Source organism: Oncorhynchus mykiss, chromosome 3 (genome assembly GCF_057628025.1).
Source record: "Oncorhynchus mykiss isolate SJ-2025 chromosome 3, ASM5762802v1, whole genome shotgun sequence".
Classification (NCBI taxonomy): Eukaryota; Metazoa; Chordata; class Actinopteri; order Salmoniformes; family Salmonidae; genus Oncorhynchus; species Oncorhynchus mykiss.
Window position 1 is genome coordinate 55,554,020 of NC_143024.1, and position 16,394 is coordinate 55,570,413.

General features: G+C 42.1%; 1 protein-coding gene across 1 annotated transcript; it reads left to right on the forward strand.

Annotated features, from left to right (window-relative positions):
- The first annotated feature begins 1,201 nt into the window (after positions 1-1,201).
- Positions 1,202-15,935, forward strand: LOC110519994 (ATP-dependent RNA helicase DDX18). The gene is made up of 14 exons (XM_021596934.3): positions 1,202-1,440; positions 4,834-5,019; positions 5,183-5,452; positions 8,264-8,399; positions 10,294-10,394; positions 12,119-12,318; positions 12,473-12,587; positions 12,710-12,849; positions 13,216-13,377; positions 13,975-14,127; positions 14,274-14,387; positions 14,540-14,596; positions 14,821-14,998; positions 15,215-15,935. Exons 1-14 carry the CDS (start codon positions 1,335-1,337, stop codon positions 15,358-15,360), a joined length of 2,064 nt encoding a protein of 687 aa, XP_021452609.3. The 5' UTR covers positions 1,202-1,334; the 3' UTR covers positions 15,361-15,935.
- The last annotated feature ends 459 nt before the right edge of the window (positions 15,936-16,394 follow it).

Sequence of the window (16,394 nt, forward strand, 5' to 3'; positions counted from 1 at the left end):
AAAGCAGTATATCCTATGCGTCGGACTCATTAAAGAAAAACTATTTTTCCAGTTCGAGGTGAGTAATCGCTGTTCTGATGTCCACAAGCTCTTTTCGGTCATAAGAGACGGTAGCAGCAACAATATGTATAAAATATTTTACAAACCATGTGAAAAAACAAACAAAATAGCACAGTTGGTTAGGAGCCAGTAAAACAGCAGCCGTCACCTCCTGCGCACTTTTTGTACATAGTCCCGCCACTTTAGGGGACCAAAATGAATGGGACAAATTCACTTATATGTGTATTAAAGTAGTCAAAAGTTAAGTATTTGGTCCTGAAACAATGTTATGCATGACATGCTTTGATACAATGATATCTTAGCTAGCTGGCTTATTAATTTAGATATAACTTTATTGATTCCTTGTAGTATATATAGCCCAATATTTGACTTAAGCCCAAATAAAACAAAAATTGTATTTTTATGTGCGTGTACATGTTGGAATTACACTGAACAAAAATAGAAACGCAACATGCAAAAGTGTTGGTTCCATGTTGCATGAGCTGAAATAAAAGATCCCAGAAATGTTCCATACACACAAAAGCGTATTTCTTTCCAATTTTGTGCAGAAATGTGTTTACATCCCTGTTTGTGAGCATTTCTCCATTGTCAAGATAATCCATCCACCTGACAGGTTTGACATATCTATAAACTGATTAAACAGCATTAGAAATGGATTAAAAAGCATAATCATTACACAGGTGTTCCTTTTGCTGTGGGCATTAAAAGGCCACTCTAAAATGTGCAGTTTTGTCACACAACACAATGCCTCAGATATCTCAAGTTTCGAGGTAGCATGTATTTGGCATACTGACTGCAGGAATGTCCACCAGAGCTGTTGCCAGAGAATTTAATGTTAATTTCTCTACCATAAATCACCCAGCATCGTTTTAGAGAATTTAGCAGTAAGTCCAATCGGCATCACAACCGCAGACCACGTGTATGGCGTCGCAGGCGTGGAAGGAAGCTAACGTAATTTTACTGCATTATAGCAAATGTTTTATTTATTTTATTTAACCTTTATTTAACTAGTCAAGTCAGTTAAGAACAAATTATTATGTAATAGAGGTGGGGGATCCTGCTCCTGGATACAACAGGCTTGAGTACGCCTTTCGGCCTTGAACTTCATGGCTTTAATGAAAGGGGGCAGTCGTTCTACCCTGGATAGTACAGATGATTTGCATTCTGGCAATATGAATGACAACCATATAGGGTCCTATGTATTTACAGTCAGGCAACAGTCTAGGCTACAGGGGTCCTGAATTCCACACGTGTGTGTGCGCTCAGCTGCAAGCATGGCAGATCTTCAGATGAGGCTTCTTCGGCAGAAAATCCAGAAAAGAAGCGAAAAGAACAAAGAGCGAAAGCTACTTAATAAACAGAAACAAGAGGAAGATAATGGTAACTGTTTTTCGAGTATTGTAATCGTTGTCTACAAGTTGTATTGGCACTCGCCAACCTCGAAGCAAGGCTAGGTAGCTAAATATGTATCTGGTGCGTGTTTCTGCGGGGTCATTTATTTTATATGTAACCTTTTTTAACTATTGATGTCTCACGGAAATCACAAATATCATTTTAGTTGGTCCACGTAGCTAAATCACCGATTGCAATAACGTGATCCATTCCGTTAGCTTGTTTCTAGTTAAGCTCGCTAACGTTAGTTACTAACGTTACTGTATATTTTGGTAGTTAACGTACGTTAGCTAGCTAACCTTAGCCATTAGCTAGTGAAACAAATCCTAGGTAATTTCGAAACACCGTTATGAATGACAGGTTTTGATACATAGAGCTCTTTCCACTATTGATATCTTAGTTAAATAAGGCAGCTAGATTACTTACATCGCATTGATTGTGTGTAGTATAGCCAAATAAGCCAATATTGGCCTAAAGCCCAAATTTGAAGGATTTTTTTTTTTTTTACACTTTGGCTTTAGAATTCACTGTATAGAATGAGAACTGACAGGCTGCGAGCGTCAACAGCGCCATGCGCTTCAAATTAGATGTCAAATCTATTTGTCTTGCATCTGTGCCAAGCAATGCGGATAAACTGTCCGAAGGCTGCTTTTGTAACATGTATAGTTACGGTGCGTTCATAAATGCACCCCGGCTATCTACTCGATTTAAGAGCACTCATCTGAGTGTGCCAGGGCGCAGAATAACTGACACGCAGACTAGACCGGGCACACGCGTGCACCATCGCTCGCATGTTGATTTTGTCCAGAGATGATAAGGATGTGCAGATCGAAATATCAGAACGAACTCTGAACCACTTCTATTAATTTGGGGACATGTCGAAACTGATGAAACATTAATTTAGCTAGCTTTCTTTTGCTCGTTTATTTGTTCTGGGATATAAACATTAGGTTGTTATTTTACCTGAAATGCATAAGGTCCTGTACCCCGACAACTAATCCACAGATAAAGGGGTAAACCTAGTTGTTTGTTTCTAGTAATCTTTCCTCCTTCAGTCTTCTTCTGACTTTATATTGCATTTGGAAACAAACTTTAAGGCGCATTGCCACCACCACCTGGAGTGTGGACCTCAGTTCAGCTTTCAATCACCCACGTGGGTATATGTGCCTAAAAAACAGTTTGCTTCAAAAATGGAACCAAGTTCTATTTTAGCACCTGGCTGTGCAGATGTGTGAGCAGTTTGGGTGAAATGATTGAATAACGTGTGTGTACATTTATGTAGCAACACAAATAGTGTGGTCAACGTGAGGAATTTACATATGTGCAACACAGGTTGAATATGACTAGGGTCAGTAGACATCGGTAAAAAAAAGTTATTAAATTGTTGCCAACAGCAGTTAGTCACCAACGCCCTGAATAACATGAAAACAGCCCAACCAGCTCTGCTAGGGTGAGTGAGGTGTTCTCTCTTTTGTGTCTGAGAGTAGCTAGCCAAATTTAGCCAGTTAGTTTGGGTGCTTGACTGCCATTGTGAGTGTTGCTCAGAGTGCACACTGGATGCTCTGGTGGAGGAGTAGGGTTGATCTGAGCGTTCTGACCTCACATCCACAGTCAAGCACCAAACCTAATTGGCTAGAGTTAGCTAGCTACGTCCAGACATTTATTTACCTTTATTTAAGACATAAATGAGAGACCACCTCACTGACCATTTTTCTCGCCCTAGCAGAGCTGTTAGAATGTTTTTGTGTTATCTAGAGCTTTGGTGACTGTGACTATGCTACTGATACCGGTCATATTCAACGGATGTTGCGTGTTTGTAAATTAATCAGTTATTCTGCATGCTGGAACACTCAGATGAGGGTGCTCTGAAATCGGAAATAGATAGCCAGAGTGAATTTACAAATGCACCCATAGAAAGAACGAGACTTAGCCAAATGCTTTATAAACTGCTAGGGTGTATTAGTTATAAACTCTCCTCACGTTCGTGGGCCAACCGTAGGACTTAAGGTATAAGGTGAGTCAAAAGGAACACAGAACAATAATTTACAAGGGGTACATAGCAAACATAACTCTTTATTACGCCTTACATCATCTTCACGGAGTCTTGACCTGCTACTGAATGGACAAGTGTAGCAACATTTTTTTTTATAACTAACCTTAGATGGACCAGAGCCTGTTTCAAATTGGAGCAAATTAATCATAGTGGGCAGAAAAGGCACGGTGGTGGGCAGAGTCAAGCATGCGCTAGTGAGATCCTATTGGCACGTTTTATCATTTATTTGCATATTTACGTTAGGGAACGCCTACACTGAAATACGAGTGTGCAATCACTAAATTCGCCGTTGCAATCCTTCTAAATAACGCAATTTGTTTGAAATGTTGGCAAAGGTTCAAGTCTACAAAATGCAGTCCTCTGGTACAGATTCTAATTTTGGAAACAGAACTGTATGGAGATCAAATTTTTCATTGGTGAGAAAATTAGCAGAATGTTAGCCAAAATCCATCTCGCTTCATCTTCTCCCACTGCCGGCAACTGGGCTTCCTCCCATCGCCATATTTGGGTTTGAGTGGAAACGCCAACCGGATGCTTTACATTTATACATCCGGTGAAATATCTGGCTCATTGTTATATCTGTGAGTGTAGTGTTTGTAATGCAAGATGGGGGGAGAGCCTGTCGCGTCAGAGATCGTGTTTATTTTGGGAGATTGCAAAATATGACATTTTCATTCAATACAGGGTAAATATCTTTCGGGTGATAATAAAACATGTTTTTAATTTTTTCCTAATTGTCATAAACAATCATCACTACCATCACAATAAACCAAAATAGTCAAATACAGTGAAGGTGAATTGATTATCAATTGCAGTATATATATTTTTTAGAAACAAATGCAAAATTCACACTTACTGTACACTGATTTAACAGTTGCCACAGACCATATTTTTTGATGACCACATGTTTGTGGCATCTGTCTTCCGTTTACACACAGGTGTTCGGAGACACAGGTAGCTAATTAGCACAGGTAGTCCATTCTCTTACATATTTTTCCCGTAAGCATGCTATAATATGGAAATATCGCCGTGCGGGAACCTTAACTCTATAAAGTTGTGTATCAATTTAACCTTTTGTTTTTTGAAAATTATTTATTGCCGATAACATGCATGTTAATGCTCAGACCGAGCGTCGCACCTCTTAACAAAACTCCCCTACACGAGATGCCTTCATCCAATGACTTATGGAATAGAACGGAGTCATGATCAAGGGCTAGCTTGTAGTGTTTGCTCGCTAGCTAGTCAATGTTACTAGTTGAATGATAGCTTCCTTTGCCTGGTTGATGATGTGATTTAAAAAATAATAATAATAATCTGTGTATTCACAGGTGACGCAAACAGACTTCCAGAGGAGCGTTGTGATGAAACGAGTCACGGGGCCACAGCAATTTCAAAGCCACAGAATGCCAAACCCACAAAGAAGCCACAAATACAGAAGAATGTGTCTGCAGAGGTGAACACAGAAGAAAAATCTGTCAAGATGAAAAGGAAGCTCAAAACTGCTGAATCGCCAGGTAATGTGACTATTCAGTAATTTCTTAAAATTGTTGTAGCTAGGATTTGAGATTCTGATATCACTCCCCTTTTCAAGAAGGCCGGGGTAAATGGCTAAGTGCCGGTTTACCAAGTAATTTCATGTTTTCCTTGTCAAAGTATTTTTATGTGGTTCTAACGTAGGTGTGAAAAAAGCCAAGAAGGATGAGGCAGATGATGAGGAGGATATGGAGGAGGAGAGGGGGTTGACTGTGACTGAGGAGGATGCTGATCAGGGCACAGACAAACCCACACAGCCTCTTGAAGGGGCAGAGGCTGGAGAGGAGGAGGAAGATGATGATGACGACGAGGAGGATGAAGAGGGAAGTGAAGATGAGGCGGAAAAGGGGGAAGGAGAGAAGTTTGGGGATGATGATGAGGAAGATGGACCTGAGCTCCCAACTGGCTTGACAGGTATTCAGTGTTCAATGACATAGGTCAGAGGCCTTTACACTACCAAATGTTGGCCGTGTCAACTGTGAATGTTATCTGTAGCAGTAATTTCTCAGTATTAGATATGGCCCATGAACTATTTACAATTTAGCCTCTGCAAGCATACAAATATGTATAGTATTCTGTATTTAACAATGACCTGCTTGGTAACCATGGTCTTTTACTTTAGGTCTAGGATGAGGGTGGGGGCCACAAAAAAACTGAATTGTTCATGAGTGACTGTAGTTGCTTGCAGGTCTGCATGCACCCCTTCCACCACATTGTGCGCAAACCATTTTAGCAGCCCGCCTCTTAACATTGGAGATAAAAAATAAATAGTTTTAGAGTTAATTTGGCAGGTTTGAAGAAAGTTTTCTGCACATTTTGCCATGGGGCAGAGAGAAGATATTATAGTATTATTACTAATTTCATGCAGTTCTACTCATTTTTCCATAGGGTGGAGAGAAATGTTTGCAGTTTTATGACCTACAAAATCAGTGTGTAATTTGACCATGACTACTAAGTTTAGATGGCTCCAGGTAAATGTTGCAATTCTTCAGCTAACTCTGCAAATAGCACTGCTGGGTGATTTAAAAAAAATAAAATCATAATGAATCAATCAATCATGTCATAACACTCTTAGCAAAATATTTTCTTTAATTTACAATCTGTAGAAAGTACTAGAATAGAAAGATTCAGAACTTTGCAACAGCACAGTTGAAAACTATATGGCAAATATAAATCGACTGGATGGTGTTCAGAGATAGGAGGGGTTGAGCTGAAGGGTGGGACAAAAATAACAAGACAACGAATGTAAAATATACTGTCTGTAAAATGTGTTTGGTGTGTGTATAATATATAAGCTTGAAGTAGAAGCCCAAGTGTTGTCGATTAGTTTCCTTCAATTAGTTGAGGGGTGGTAGGGTTAAGGGAAAATAATAAAGGAAATGTATTTATCTCTCTCAATATCACAGTGCATTTGGAAAATATTCACTCCTTTACCGTTTCCACATTTTAGTACGTTGCAGCCTTATTCTAAAATTGATGAAATACGTTTAAAAACTCAGTAATCTACACACACTACCCCATAATGACAAAGTGAAAACATGTTTGTTAGACATTTTTGCACATTTATTAAAAATAAAAACACCTTATTTACATAAGTATTCATCCCCTTTGCTAGGAGACTCGGAATTGAGTTTAGGTGCATCCTGTTTCCATTGATCATCCTTGAGATGTTTCTACAAGTTAGTTGGAGTCCACCTGTGGTAAATTCAATTGATTGGACAGGATTTGGAAAGGCACACACCTGTCTATATAGGGTCCCACAGTTGACATTGCATGTCAAAGCAAAAATCAAGCCATGCGGTCAAAGGAAGTGACCGTAGAGCTCAGAGACAGGATTGTGTCGATGGCACAGATCAGGCCACGGGTAGCAAAACATTTCTGCAGCATTGACGGTCCCCAAGAACACAGTCCTCCATCATTCTTAGATGGAAGAAGTTTGAAACCACCAAGACTCTTCCTAGAGCTGGCTGCCTGGCCAAACTGTGCAATCACAGGAGAAAGCCTTGGTCAGGAAGGTGACCAAGAACCTGATGGTCACTCTGACAGAGCTCTAGAGTTCCTCTGTGGAGATGGGAGAACCTTCCAGAAGGACAACCATCTGTGCAGCACTCTACCAATCAGGCCTTTATGGTGGAGTGGCCAGGCGGAAGCCACTTCTCAGTAAAAGGCACATGACGGCTCACTTGGAGTTTGCCACAAATGACCTAAAGGACTCTCAGACCATGAGTAACAAGATTCTCTGGTCTGATGAAACCAATATGAACTTGTATTTGGCCTGAATCCCAAGCGTCACATCTGGAGGAAACCTGGCACCATTCCTATGGTGAAGCATGGTGGTGGCAGCATCATGCTGTGGGTATGTTTTTCAGGGACTGGGAGACTAGTCAGGATCGAGGCAAAGTACAGAGAAATCATTTTTGAAAACCTGCTCCAGAGCGCTCATGACCTCAAGACTGGGGTGAAGGTTTACCTTCCAACAGGACAACAACCCGTAGCACATAGCCAAGACAACGCAGGAGTGGCTTTGGGACAAGTCTCTGAATGTCCTTGAATGGCCCAGTCAAAGCCTGGACTTGAACCCGATCAAACATCTCTGGAGAGACCTGAAAATAGCTGTGCAGCGATGCTCCCCATCCAACCTGACAGTGCTTGAGAGGATCTGCAGAGAAGAATGGGGGAAAAACTCCCCAAATACCGGTGCGTCATACACATTAAGATTCAATGCTGTAATCGCTGCCAAAGGTGCATTAACATTGTACTCAATAAAGGGTCTGAGAACGTTGGTAAATTTGATATTGTTTTTTATGAAATTGGCAATTCCTAAAAACCTGTTTTTGCTTTGACTTTATTGGGTATTGTGTGTAGATTAATTTAATAAATAAATCCTACATTTTAGAATAAGGCTGTAACCTAACAAAATGTGGAAAAGGTCAAGGGGTTCTGAATACTTGGATATTTACAAAAAAAATGTATATTGGGGATTGGAAATTATTTGACATTAATGGAAGCCACAATATATCTGCAATATTAAAGCTGATCTAACTTCCAACAGTAAGTTGAGACCCCGACTGAGTTACTTAAAAAAAAATGGATTCTTCTAGAGGGGGGTTGTGCCACCATTTGCCCATTTAGGTAATCCTTGGTCAGTATACTTGTGTTAGTGCTAGACTAGAGCCCTTCTATGCCAAACCCATGCAGGTTTGAACTCTGTTTTCTGTTTCCCAGGTGCGTTTGAGGACACATCGTTTGCCTCTTTAACCTCTCTGGTGAGCGAGAACACTCTAAAGGGTGTGAAGGAGATGGGCTTTGACCACATGACCGAGATCCAACACAAAAGCATCCGCCCCCTACTGGAGGGAAGGTAAGCCTACATTTTACATTTTATTAGCCTTTCCACCTGTTAATTGTCCTCTACAAGGCTGACTGAAACAGCTCTGTAAAATCCTTCTAGGGCTCTGGGTGTGGCTGTCATGACATATTGTCAGCCCATAATTGTAATGCAAATGACTGCCGTTCTCATTGTAATTGACCGTTTAATTAACATGAACATGTTTAGCATCTCTGGGCTTCCAGGCATACAAGCTGCTGATTTGATGTGCGCATTTGGAACATCTAAAAGTCTAATAAATCCATTTAATATTGCCTACACCTTCACAATAAAATCCATCATTTCATTATGATAGGCCTATAAACGTGTGAATGTCTTAGAAATCAAAACATGGGCTGAATGATTCGACACTGCGCTTCCCGCGGGGGGGGGGAAACAATTGCATTGCTGCTCTGCTGGTGTGTCAAATCAATGAGAGATGGAATTAAAAAGAAAATGAGAAGGGCTACAATGATCAAAAGCCAACAAGGTAGGCTGCTGTTTAGGCTGTAATCTGAATGGAGTTGTTTGTAGGTGAACATGTACACGCATACATTTGTGCTAAACGCATCACACCTGTTGCTACCAGACTCTTGTACACTTGGCCCCATCCCACCCTTCCACAATACACGTGTTAATATTGGACAATAAATTGTGCCTTCCTGTATTATACTCCAGCTAAAATGTGTCTTATAAACTGGGTGGTTTGAGCCCTGAATTCTGATTGGCTGAAAGCCATGGTATATCAGGCCGTATACCAGGGGTAAGACAAATTTAGTTTTACTGCTCTAATCACTTTGGTAACCAGTTTATAGCCGCAATAAGGCTCCTCGGGGGTTTGTGATATATGGCCAATATACCACGGCTAAGTCCAGGCACTCCACGTTGCGTTGTACAAAAGAACATCCCGTAGCTGTGGTATATTGTATACTGCACCTCCTCAGGCCTTATTGATTAATTCTATTGTACTGCCATTTACTGTGTTTGTATTATCATTTCTTATTGTTACATTGTCAAAGGAATCTGCAAGTAAGCGTTTCGTTGGACAATCTATACCATGCGTATCCTGTACGTACCATTAATAAAACTTGAAACTAATATTATGACGGTGAGAAACGCACTTAGCCTCAATTAGCTAGCTTCTCTCTGTTTGATGCAGTCAAGACGGGTAATATGTAAACGATGGGATGATAAATAACTAGCAAGAAGTTAAGTCGTTGCGGTCTCTCCCTCCTTGCCTGTTCTGAGCCTCGTGTGTCTTACCTACACATTCACACACACGACCTCCGCTCCCTAGTAGCCTACAGCTGCTCGCTCTATGCCTCTCTCTCCCTTTGTCCATAGCTCCAGTTTAATAAAATAGCAAAACAATTGGCTTTTCTGTTGCTTCTGTCACTCGGAACAGACCGGGTCCATAAGGGGACCGGTTTGGTTGTCCTTTAGGTTATTTCATTCCGGTTTTTAAATATATGCATATTGGGTCCGGTGCTTTCCCGTGAACATTTTGAAACGGGGCCTCTAACTCCCATTACCATCTGTCCTCATTCATGTTATTCCAATTCAATCATGAAGTTAGAGAGCGATTAGAGGGACAATGGAGCACTGAAAATCAGGCCATTAGCGAGGGCCATTTGCAAGTTTGGTAGGCTACCCATCAATGCTATTTATTTGCGCAGTTTTGGATGGGATTACTGTGACCAACAGAATGACTGCTTTCATGACTTGTGACTGCTGGTGTGGTGATAATATGGTCACTGCGACAGCCCTATCCAGGACTACCAAATGCTGCCAAATGGCATCCTAGAATCAGCCCTACGGGACTGATAAACTGAGTAATGTTGTTTTTGGCTTGATCGATGACGTCCTTTGCTCTTCTGAATTTTTCTAGGGATATCCTGGCTGCTGCTAAGACCGGCAGTGGTAAAACCCTGGCCTTCCTCATCCCCTCCATCGAGCTCATCTACAAACTCAAGTTCATGCCCAGGAACGGTAAGATTAGTGAAGATATATAAATACAGTGCCTTGCGAAAGTATTCGGCCCCCTTGAACTTTGCGACCTTTTGCCACATTTCAGGCTTCAAACATAAAGATATAAAACTGTATTTTTTTGTGAAGAATCAACAGCAAGTGGGACACAATCATGAAGTGGAACGACATTTATTGGATATTTCAAACTTTTTTAACAAATCAAAAACTGAAAAATTGGGCGTGCAAAATTATTCAGCCCCCTTAAGTTAATACTTTGTAGCGCCACCTTTTGCTGCGATTACAGCTGTAAGTCGCTTGGGGTATGTCTCAGTTTTGCACATCGAGAGACTAAAATTTATTCCCATTCCTCCTTGCAAAACAGCTCGAGCTCAGTGAGGTTGGATGGAGAGCATTTGTGAACAGCAGTTTTCAGTTCTTTCCACAGATTCTCGATTGGATTCAGGTCTGGACTTTGACTTGGCCATTCTAACACCTGGATATGTTTATTATTGAACCATTCCATTGTAGATTTTGCTTTATGTTTTGGATCATTGTCTTGTTGGAAGACAAATCTCCGTCCCAGTCTCAGGTCTTTTGCAGACTCCATCAGGTTTTCTTCCAGAATGGTCCTGTATTTGGCTCCATCCATCTTCCCATCAATTTTAACCATCTTCCCTGTCCCTGCTGAAGAAAAGCAGGCCCAAACCATGATGCTGCCACCACGTTTGACAGTGGGGATAATGTGTTCAGGGTGATGAGCTGTGTTGCTTTTACGCCAAACGTTTTGCATTGTTGCCAAAAAAGTTCCATTTTGGTTTCATCTGACCAGAGCACCTTCTTCCACATGTTTGGTGTGTCTCCCAGGTGACTTGTGGCAAACTTTAAACGACACTTTTTATGGATATCTTTAAGAAATGTCTTTCTTCTTGCCACTCTTCCATAAAGGCCAGATTTGTGCAATATTGTTGTCCTATGGACAGAGTCTCCCACCTCAGCTGTAGATCTCTGCAGTTCATCCAGAGTGATCATGGGCCTCTTGGCTGCATCTCTGATCAGTCTTCTCCTTGTATGAGCTGAAAGTTTAGAGGGACGGCCAGGTCTTGGTAGATTTGCAGTGGTCTGATACTCCTTCCATTTCAATATTATCGCTTGCACAGTGCTCCTTGGGATGTTTAAAGCTTGGGAAATCTTTTTGTATCCAAATCCGGCTTTAAACTTCTTCACAACAGTATCTCGGACCTGCCTGGTGTGTTCCTTGTTCTTCATGATGCTCTCTGCGCTTTTAACGGACCTCTGAGACTATCACAGTGCAGGTGCATTTATACGGAGACTTGTTTACACACAGGTGGATTGTATTTATCATCATTAGTCATTTAGGTCAACATTGGATCATTCAGAGATCCTCACTGAACTTCTGGAGAGAGTTTGCTGCACTGAAAGTAAAGGGGCTGAATCATTTTGTATGTGCAATTTTTCAGTTTTTGATTTGTTAAAAAAGTTTGAAATATCCAATAAATGTCGTTCCACTTCATTATTGTGTCCCACTTGTTGATTCTTCACAAAAAAATACAGTTTTATATCTTTATGTTTGAAGCCTGAAATGTGGCAAAAGCTCGCAAAGTTCAAGGGGGCCGAATACTTTCGCAAGGCACTATGTTACCGCAGTCTTTTTAGCACTGCTAACATCAAAGGCATAGGGTCTAGACCTCGCCTAAGACTCAACCCTGCTTCCCCACTATCCCCAGGCACGGGCGTGGTGATCCTGTCCCCAACGCGCGAGTTGGCCATGCAGACGTATGGTGTGATGAAAGAGCTGATGACCCACCACGTGCACACCTTTGGCCTGATTATGGGCGGCAGCAACCGCACGGCCGAGGCCCAAAGGTTGGCCAACGGTGTCAACATCCTGGTGGCCACACCCGGCAGACTGCTGGACCACCTGCAGGTAATGATGATGATGATAAGAACAGTACATTTAGTGAAATCCTTTTCATACATTTCTGTCAAAGTGGGGACCAGGGTAATTTTGACAAAGAATTGGATTGCATTTAGTCCTGGCTCTCTTCATTTGTTTCTCCTCACAACCTTGCTCTCTGTAGAATACTGCTGGCTTCATGTATAAGAACCTCCAGTGTCTGATCATTGACGAAGCCGACCGTATCCTGGAGGTCGGCTTCGAAGAGGAACTGAAGCAGATCATCAAACTCCTGCCAAGTATGTACCCGCATCATGGCCATAACCAACCTTACATATACTGTACCATGGAGTTTGGTGTTGCTATTTGTCTTGTGTGTATGTTTAACTCCCAATGTCTAACATCATGCATTGATCCTCAGAGCGGAGGCAGACCATGCTGTTCTCGGCCACCCAGACCCGTAAGGTGGAGGACCTGGCCCGTATCTCCCTGAAGAAGGAGCCCCTCTACGTGGGCGTGGACGACAACAAGGACAACGCCACCGTGGATGGCCTTGAACAGGTAAACAAAACGACTCACTGCTGCAGAGTGTGACTATAAGTTAAGTGCATTGCTTTCAGTTGCCCCAAGACATAAACTGAAAGTAGCAAAGCTTTAATGTTTTTTTGTTAGTGGTTTTGGAGCGCCAAAAATTCAAACGTGCAGGCCGTTCAGCGAGGTTTAGCCTGTAGTGGCTCTGTCCTTTCCTGTACTGTCTGCTAGATAGAAGTGGGGTGGTTTTGAGACCCTGCCAGGTCTCCACCATGGCAAGGTTAAAGTTAAACCTCACACATCAATTACAATATGCACTTGACAGGTTTGTGGTTCTCTGTTTTTCTCTGGTGCATCGGGGGTGGCCTGATATGTAAACTTTGTCTTGGTTGCCAGGGCTATGTGGTGTGTCCGTCTGAGAAGCGCTTCATGCTACTCTTCACCTTCTTGAAGAAGAACCGTAAGAAGAAGCTGATGGTGTTCTTCTCCTCCTGCATGTCGGTCAAGTTCCACTACGAGCTGCTCAACTACATTGACCTGCCCGTCATGGCCATCCACGTGAGTTGGAACCTTTCAGTCTAGCAGAACGAAAAATTAGTTTCTCTAGGAAAGGTTCAGATAGTACCTCCCCGTTTCTGACCATTCATATGTTTTAGTGTCGGCTGAAACTGACCTGACTCCCTTTATTAGCTTGTTTCGGGAAGTTATTTGGAGCCCTTTGAGTCAAAAAAAGACACTCAACCCATATACATCACTGGTGATTAATTACGCCTGCTCTAAAATATGATTAATCTCAGTGTCTCTAGTAACAACAATGTAGTTCCAAGGCAAGCAACAGATTGCAGGCTACACTCTGTGTCAGTAGTCTTCGGATGATTATCTGGCTCAATTTGAGCTCTGCTACATTGATCCCCAGTCTGACCCCACAAGGCATTCTCTCTCTCATGGGTCTGCTGTGGAGACAACTGGTACATCCACACTTGGATCTTAAGGCCTTGTACCACGATAACACATCTTATGATATGACCAAATCTTGCGCTATAGGATTTAACACGAGCATGTACTGTCAAATTCTGTGCGGTTCAGCAATAGCATCTTATCGTGAGTGGGCAATGCTGTCTGGCTGACATCTAAACTTTTTCTTTTATCTCTCAGGGGAAGCAAAAGCAGACGAAGCGTACCACCACCTTCTTTCAGTTCTGTAACGCTGACTCTGGCATCCTGTTGTGTACCGACGTGGCGGCCAGAGGCCTGGACATCCCCGAGGTGGACTGGATCGTACAGTATGACCCCCCAGATGACCCCAAGGTACCTAGTACCTAAGTTTGAGACACACTTATTATGTATCTTTGACACTATTGAGTAATAACCCTTAGTCTATAAGCATCTCCAGCCAATGCCTCAGTGAAGCATTAACATCTGTTTCCCTCGTTCTTATTTCTTTCTTATCCTAGGAATACATCCACAGGGTCGGCAGAACAGCTCGTGGGATCAACGGCATAGGCCACGCCCTCCTGATCCTACGGCCAGAGGAGTTGGGCTTCCTGCGCTTCCTCAAACAGGCCAAGGTAAGACCCTAACCCAACCATCTCTAACCTTACCTCAACCCAGCTCTTAACAGCAAAACAAGAAAAAAATGCAACTGAAAGATGGCTAATCAGAATTGATGATTTATGTTTTTTAAAAGGAAATGTTACATTTTGTTTCCCTCCTGCCTCAGGTTCCTTTGAGTGAGTTTGAATTCTCTTGGGCGAAGATCTCCGATATCCAGGGTCAGGTAAGACATGCATCCACATTTGATTTCTGCATGTGAACCAGGGCTAAGTGACGTAACGTCTGTGATATAGTGGACTACAGCGGCTAATTCATTGATATGGTGAAATGATAAACATCCTCCTGTGAACAGGAGTTAGCTTCTGTGACTTTAGCGCAATTATCTGGCACGCCTTAAAATCCCAATTACAAATTCACACAAAGGTCTTCACATTTTGTTCTTTGAAGCTGGGGAAATTGATTGAGAAGAACTACTACCTGCACAAGTCAGCCCAGGAGGCCTACAAGTCCTACGTGCGGGCGTACGACTCTCATTCACTCAAAGCGATCTACAGCGTCAACACGCTCAACCTCCCCATGGTGGCGCTCTCCTTTGGCTTCAAAGTGCCCCCCTACGTCGACCTCAGTATCCTTTTTCTACGGCAACGACATAGGCGTACTTTCACCAATGTCGTTCAAAGTGTTGCGTCGCCTTATCTATTCGTGGTCATGATTTTTGCAAACTTATCAAATCTATTTATGATTAAAATAATGATGCATAGTAATTATAGTGTACTTATTTATCATTACCTAATTGGTCAGTTCAGTACAGTGTTTCCTTTAACCCAGCACTCCGCTCCAGACGTCCACAGCAAAGGAGGACTGAAGATGACGAAGAGGGGTGGGGGCGGCGGCTTCGGCTACCAGAAGGGCAAGGGCGCTCACAAAGCCAAGATCTTCAAGCACGTCAACAAAGGCAAGGGGGACAAGAGGCAATTCTCTCGCTAGCCTGCGGTCCTTGGGGGATATTACAAAATGGCTTCCTGACCTGGACTCACTTTCTGTCCAGAGACCAATCTATTAGCCTGTTACTGGGCATCGTGTCTCGCTCCCTATTTGTGTGTGAAAGACCAGTCTGTTGGGTCTCCACTAGTTACCACAGCCACAAAGTCATTAACCTCGCTTATTTATTTTCTTAACATCTGATTTTAAATCTAACCTTAACCACACTGCTAACCTTATGCCTAACCTTTAAATTAAGACCAATAGCAAATGTTTGTATTCATTCATTTTTACAACATAGCCAATTTGACTTTGTTGCTGTGGTAACTAGTCTCTTTTATGGGGGCTCAATTGTTTTGCTCCAATGTCTCAGCCTGTCTTTCTCTGAACAGGTATTTTGTAGTGACAGGACTCTGTGGGCTCATACCGTTCTGAGGACAGCCCTTGCATTCCTTTCCTCACAGCAGATGTGGATTTTTACTGTAGATTCTCTTTGATATGAGTATGCAGCACTGTACATTGATTTGCATTGTTTTCCTCCTCTACTGGCCGATTTTAAAAATAAAAAATATACACCCACACTGTTGGCAAACTTCCCATTTGTATACCGTTTAAAAAAATGTTAAAGTATATTTATGGAGCCCTTTCCGTTATAGGCACAAAATGTATCAACACAGGACTAAGTATTAGTGCACTTGTGACCTTTGATAATTATAGGTAGGGTATTGCAACCAATTTCCATAAAAGGTAAATGCACACTGTTTTCTGAGTTTGAGTAACATCACACAGCATTGAAGAGCTGGTCCTGCCCGCTGAGCGAATGGTTGTAGTGACAGGGGAGTTCCACATGGGGGCAGTGTATTCAAGCACTGGTGTGATGTACAGGTAACTGCCAAAATAATAAACACTTCAGTAAATGAGGGATACAAAGTATTGAAAGCAGGTTTTTCTACCGGTGTGGTTCCTGAGTTAAGTAAGCATTTAACATCCCATCATGCTTAGGGTCATGTACAAAAGAAGCGTGTGAGTAATAATAAGAC

Bases quoted from the DNA above. Each gene is read 5' to 3' on its own strand.
- LOC110519994 (XM_021596934.3), top strand. From the start codon at position 1,335: ATGGCAGATCTTCAGATGAGGCTTCTTCGGCAGAAAATCCAGAAAAGA. The intron at 14,128-14,273 runs GTACCTAGTACC...TTCTTATCCTAG, and splicing joins ACCCCCCAGATGACCCCAAG to GAATACATCCACAGGGTCGG. The intron at 14,999-15,214 runs GTATCCTTTTTC...ACTCCGCTCCAG, and splicing joins GCCCCCCTACGTCGACCTCA to ACGTCCACAGCAAAGGAGGA.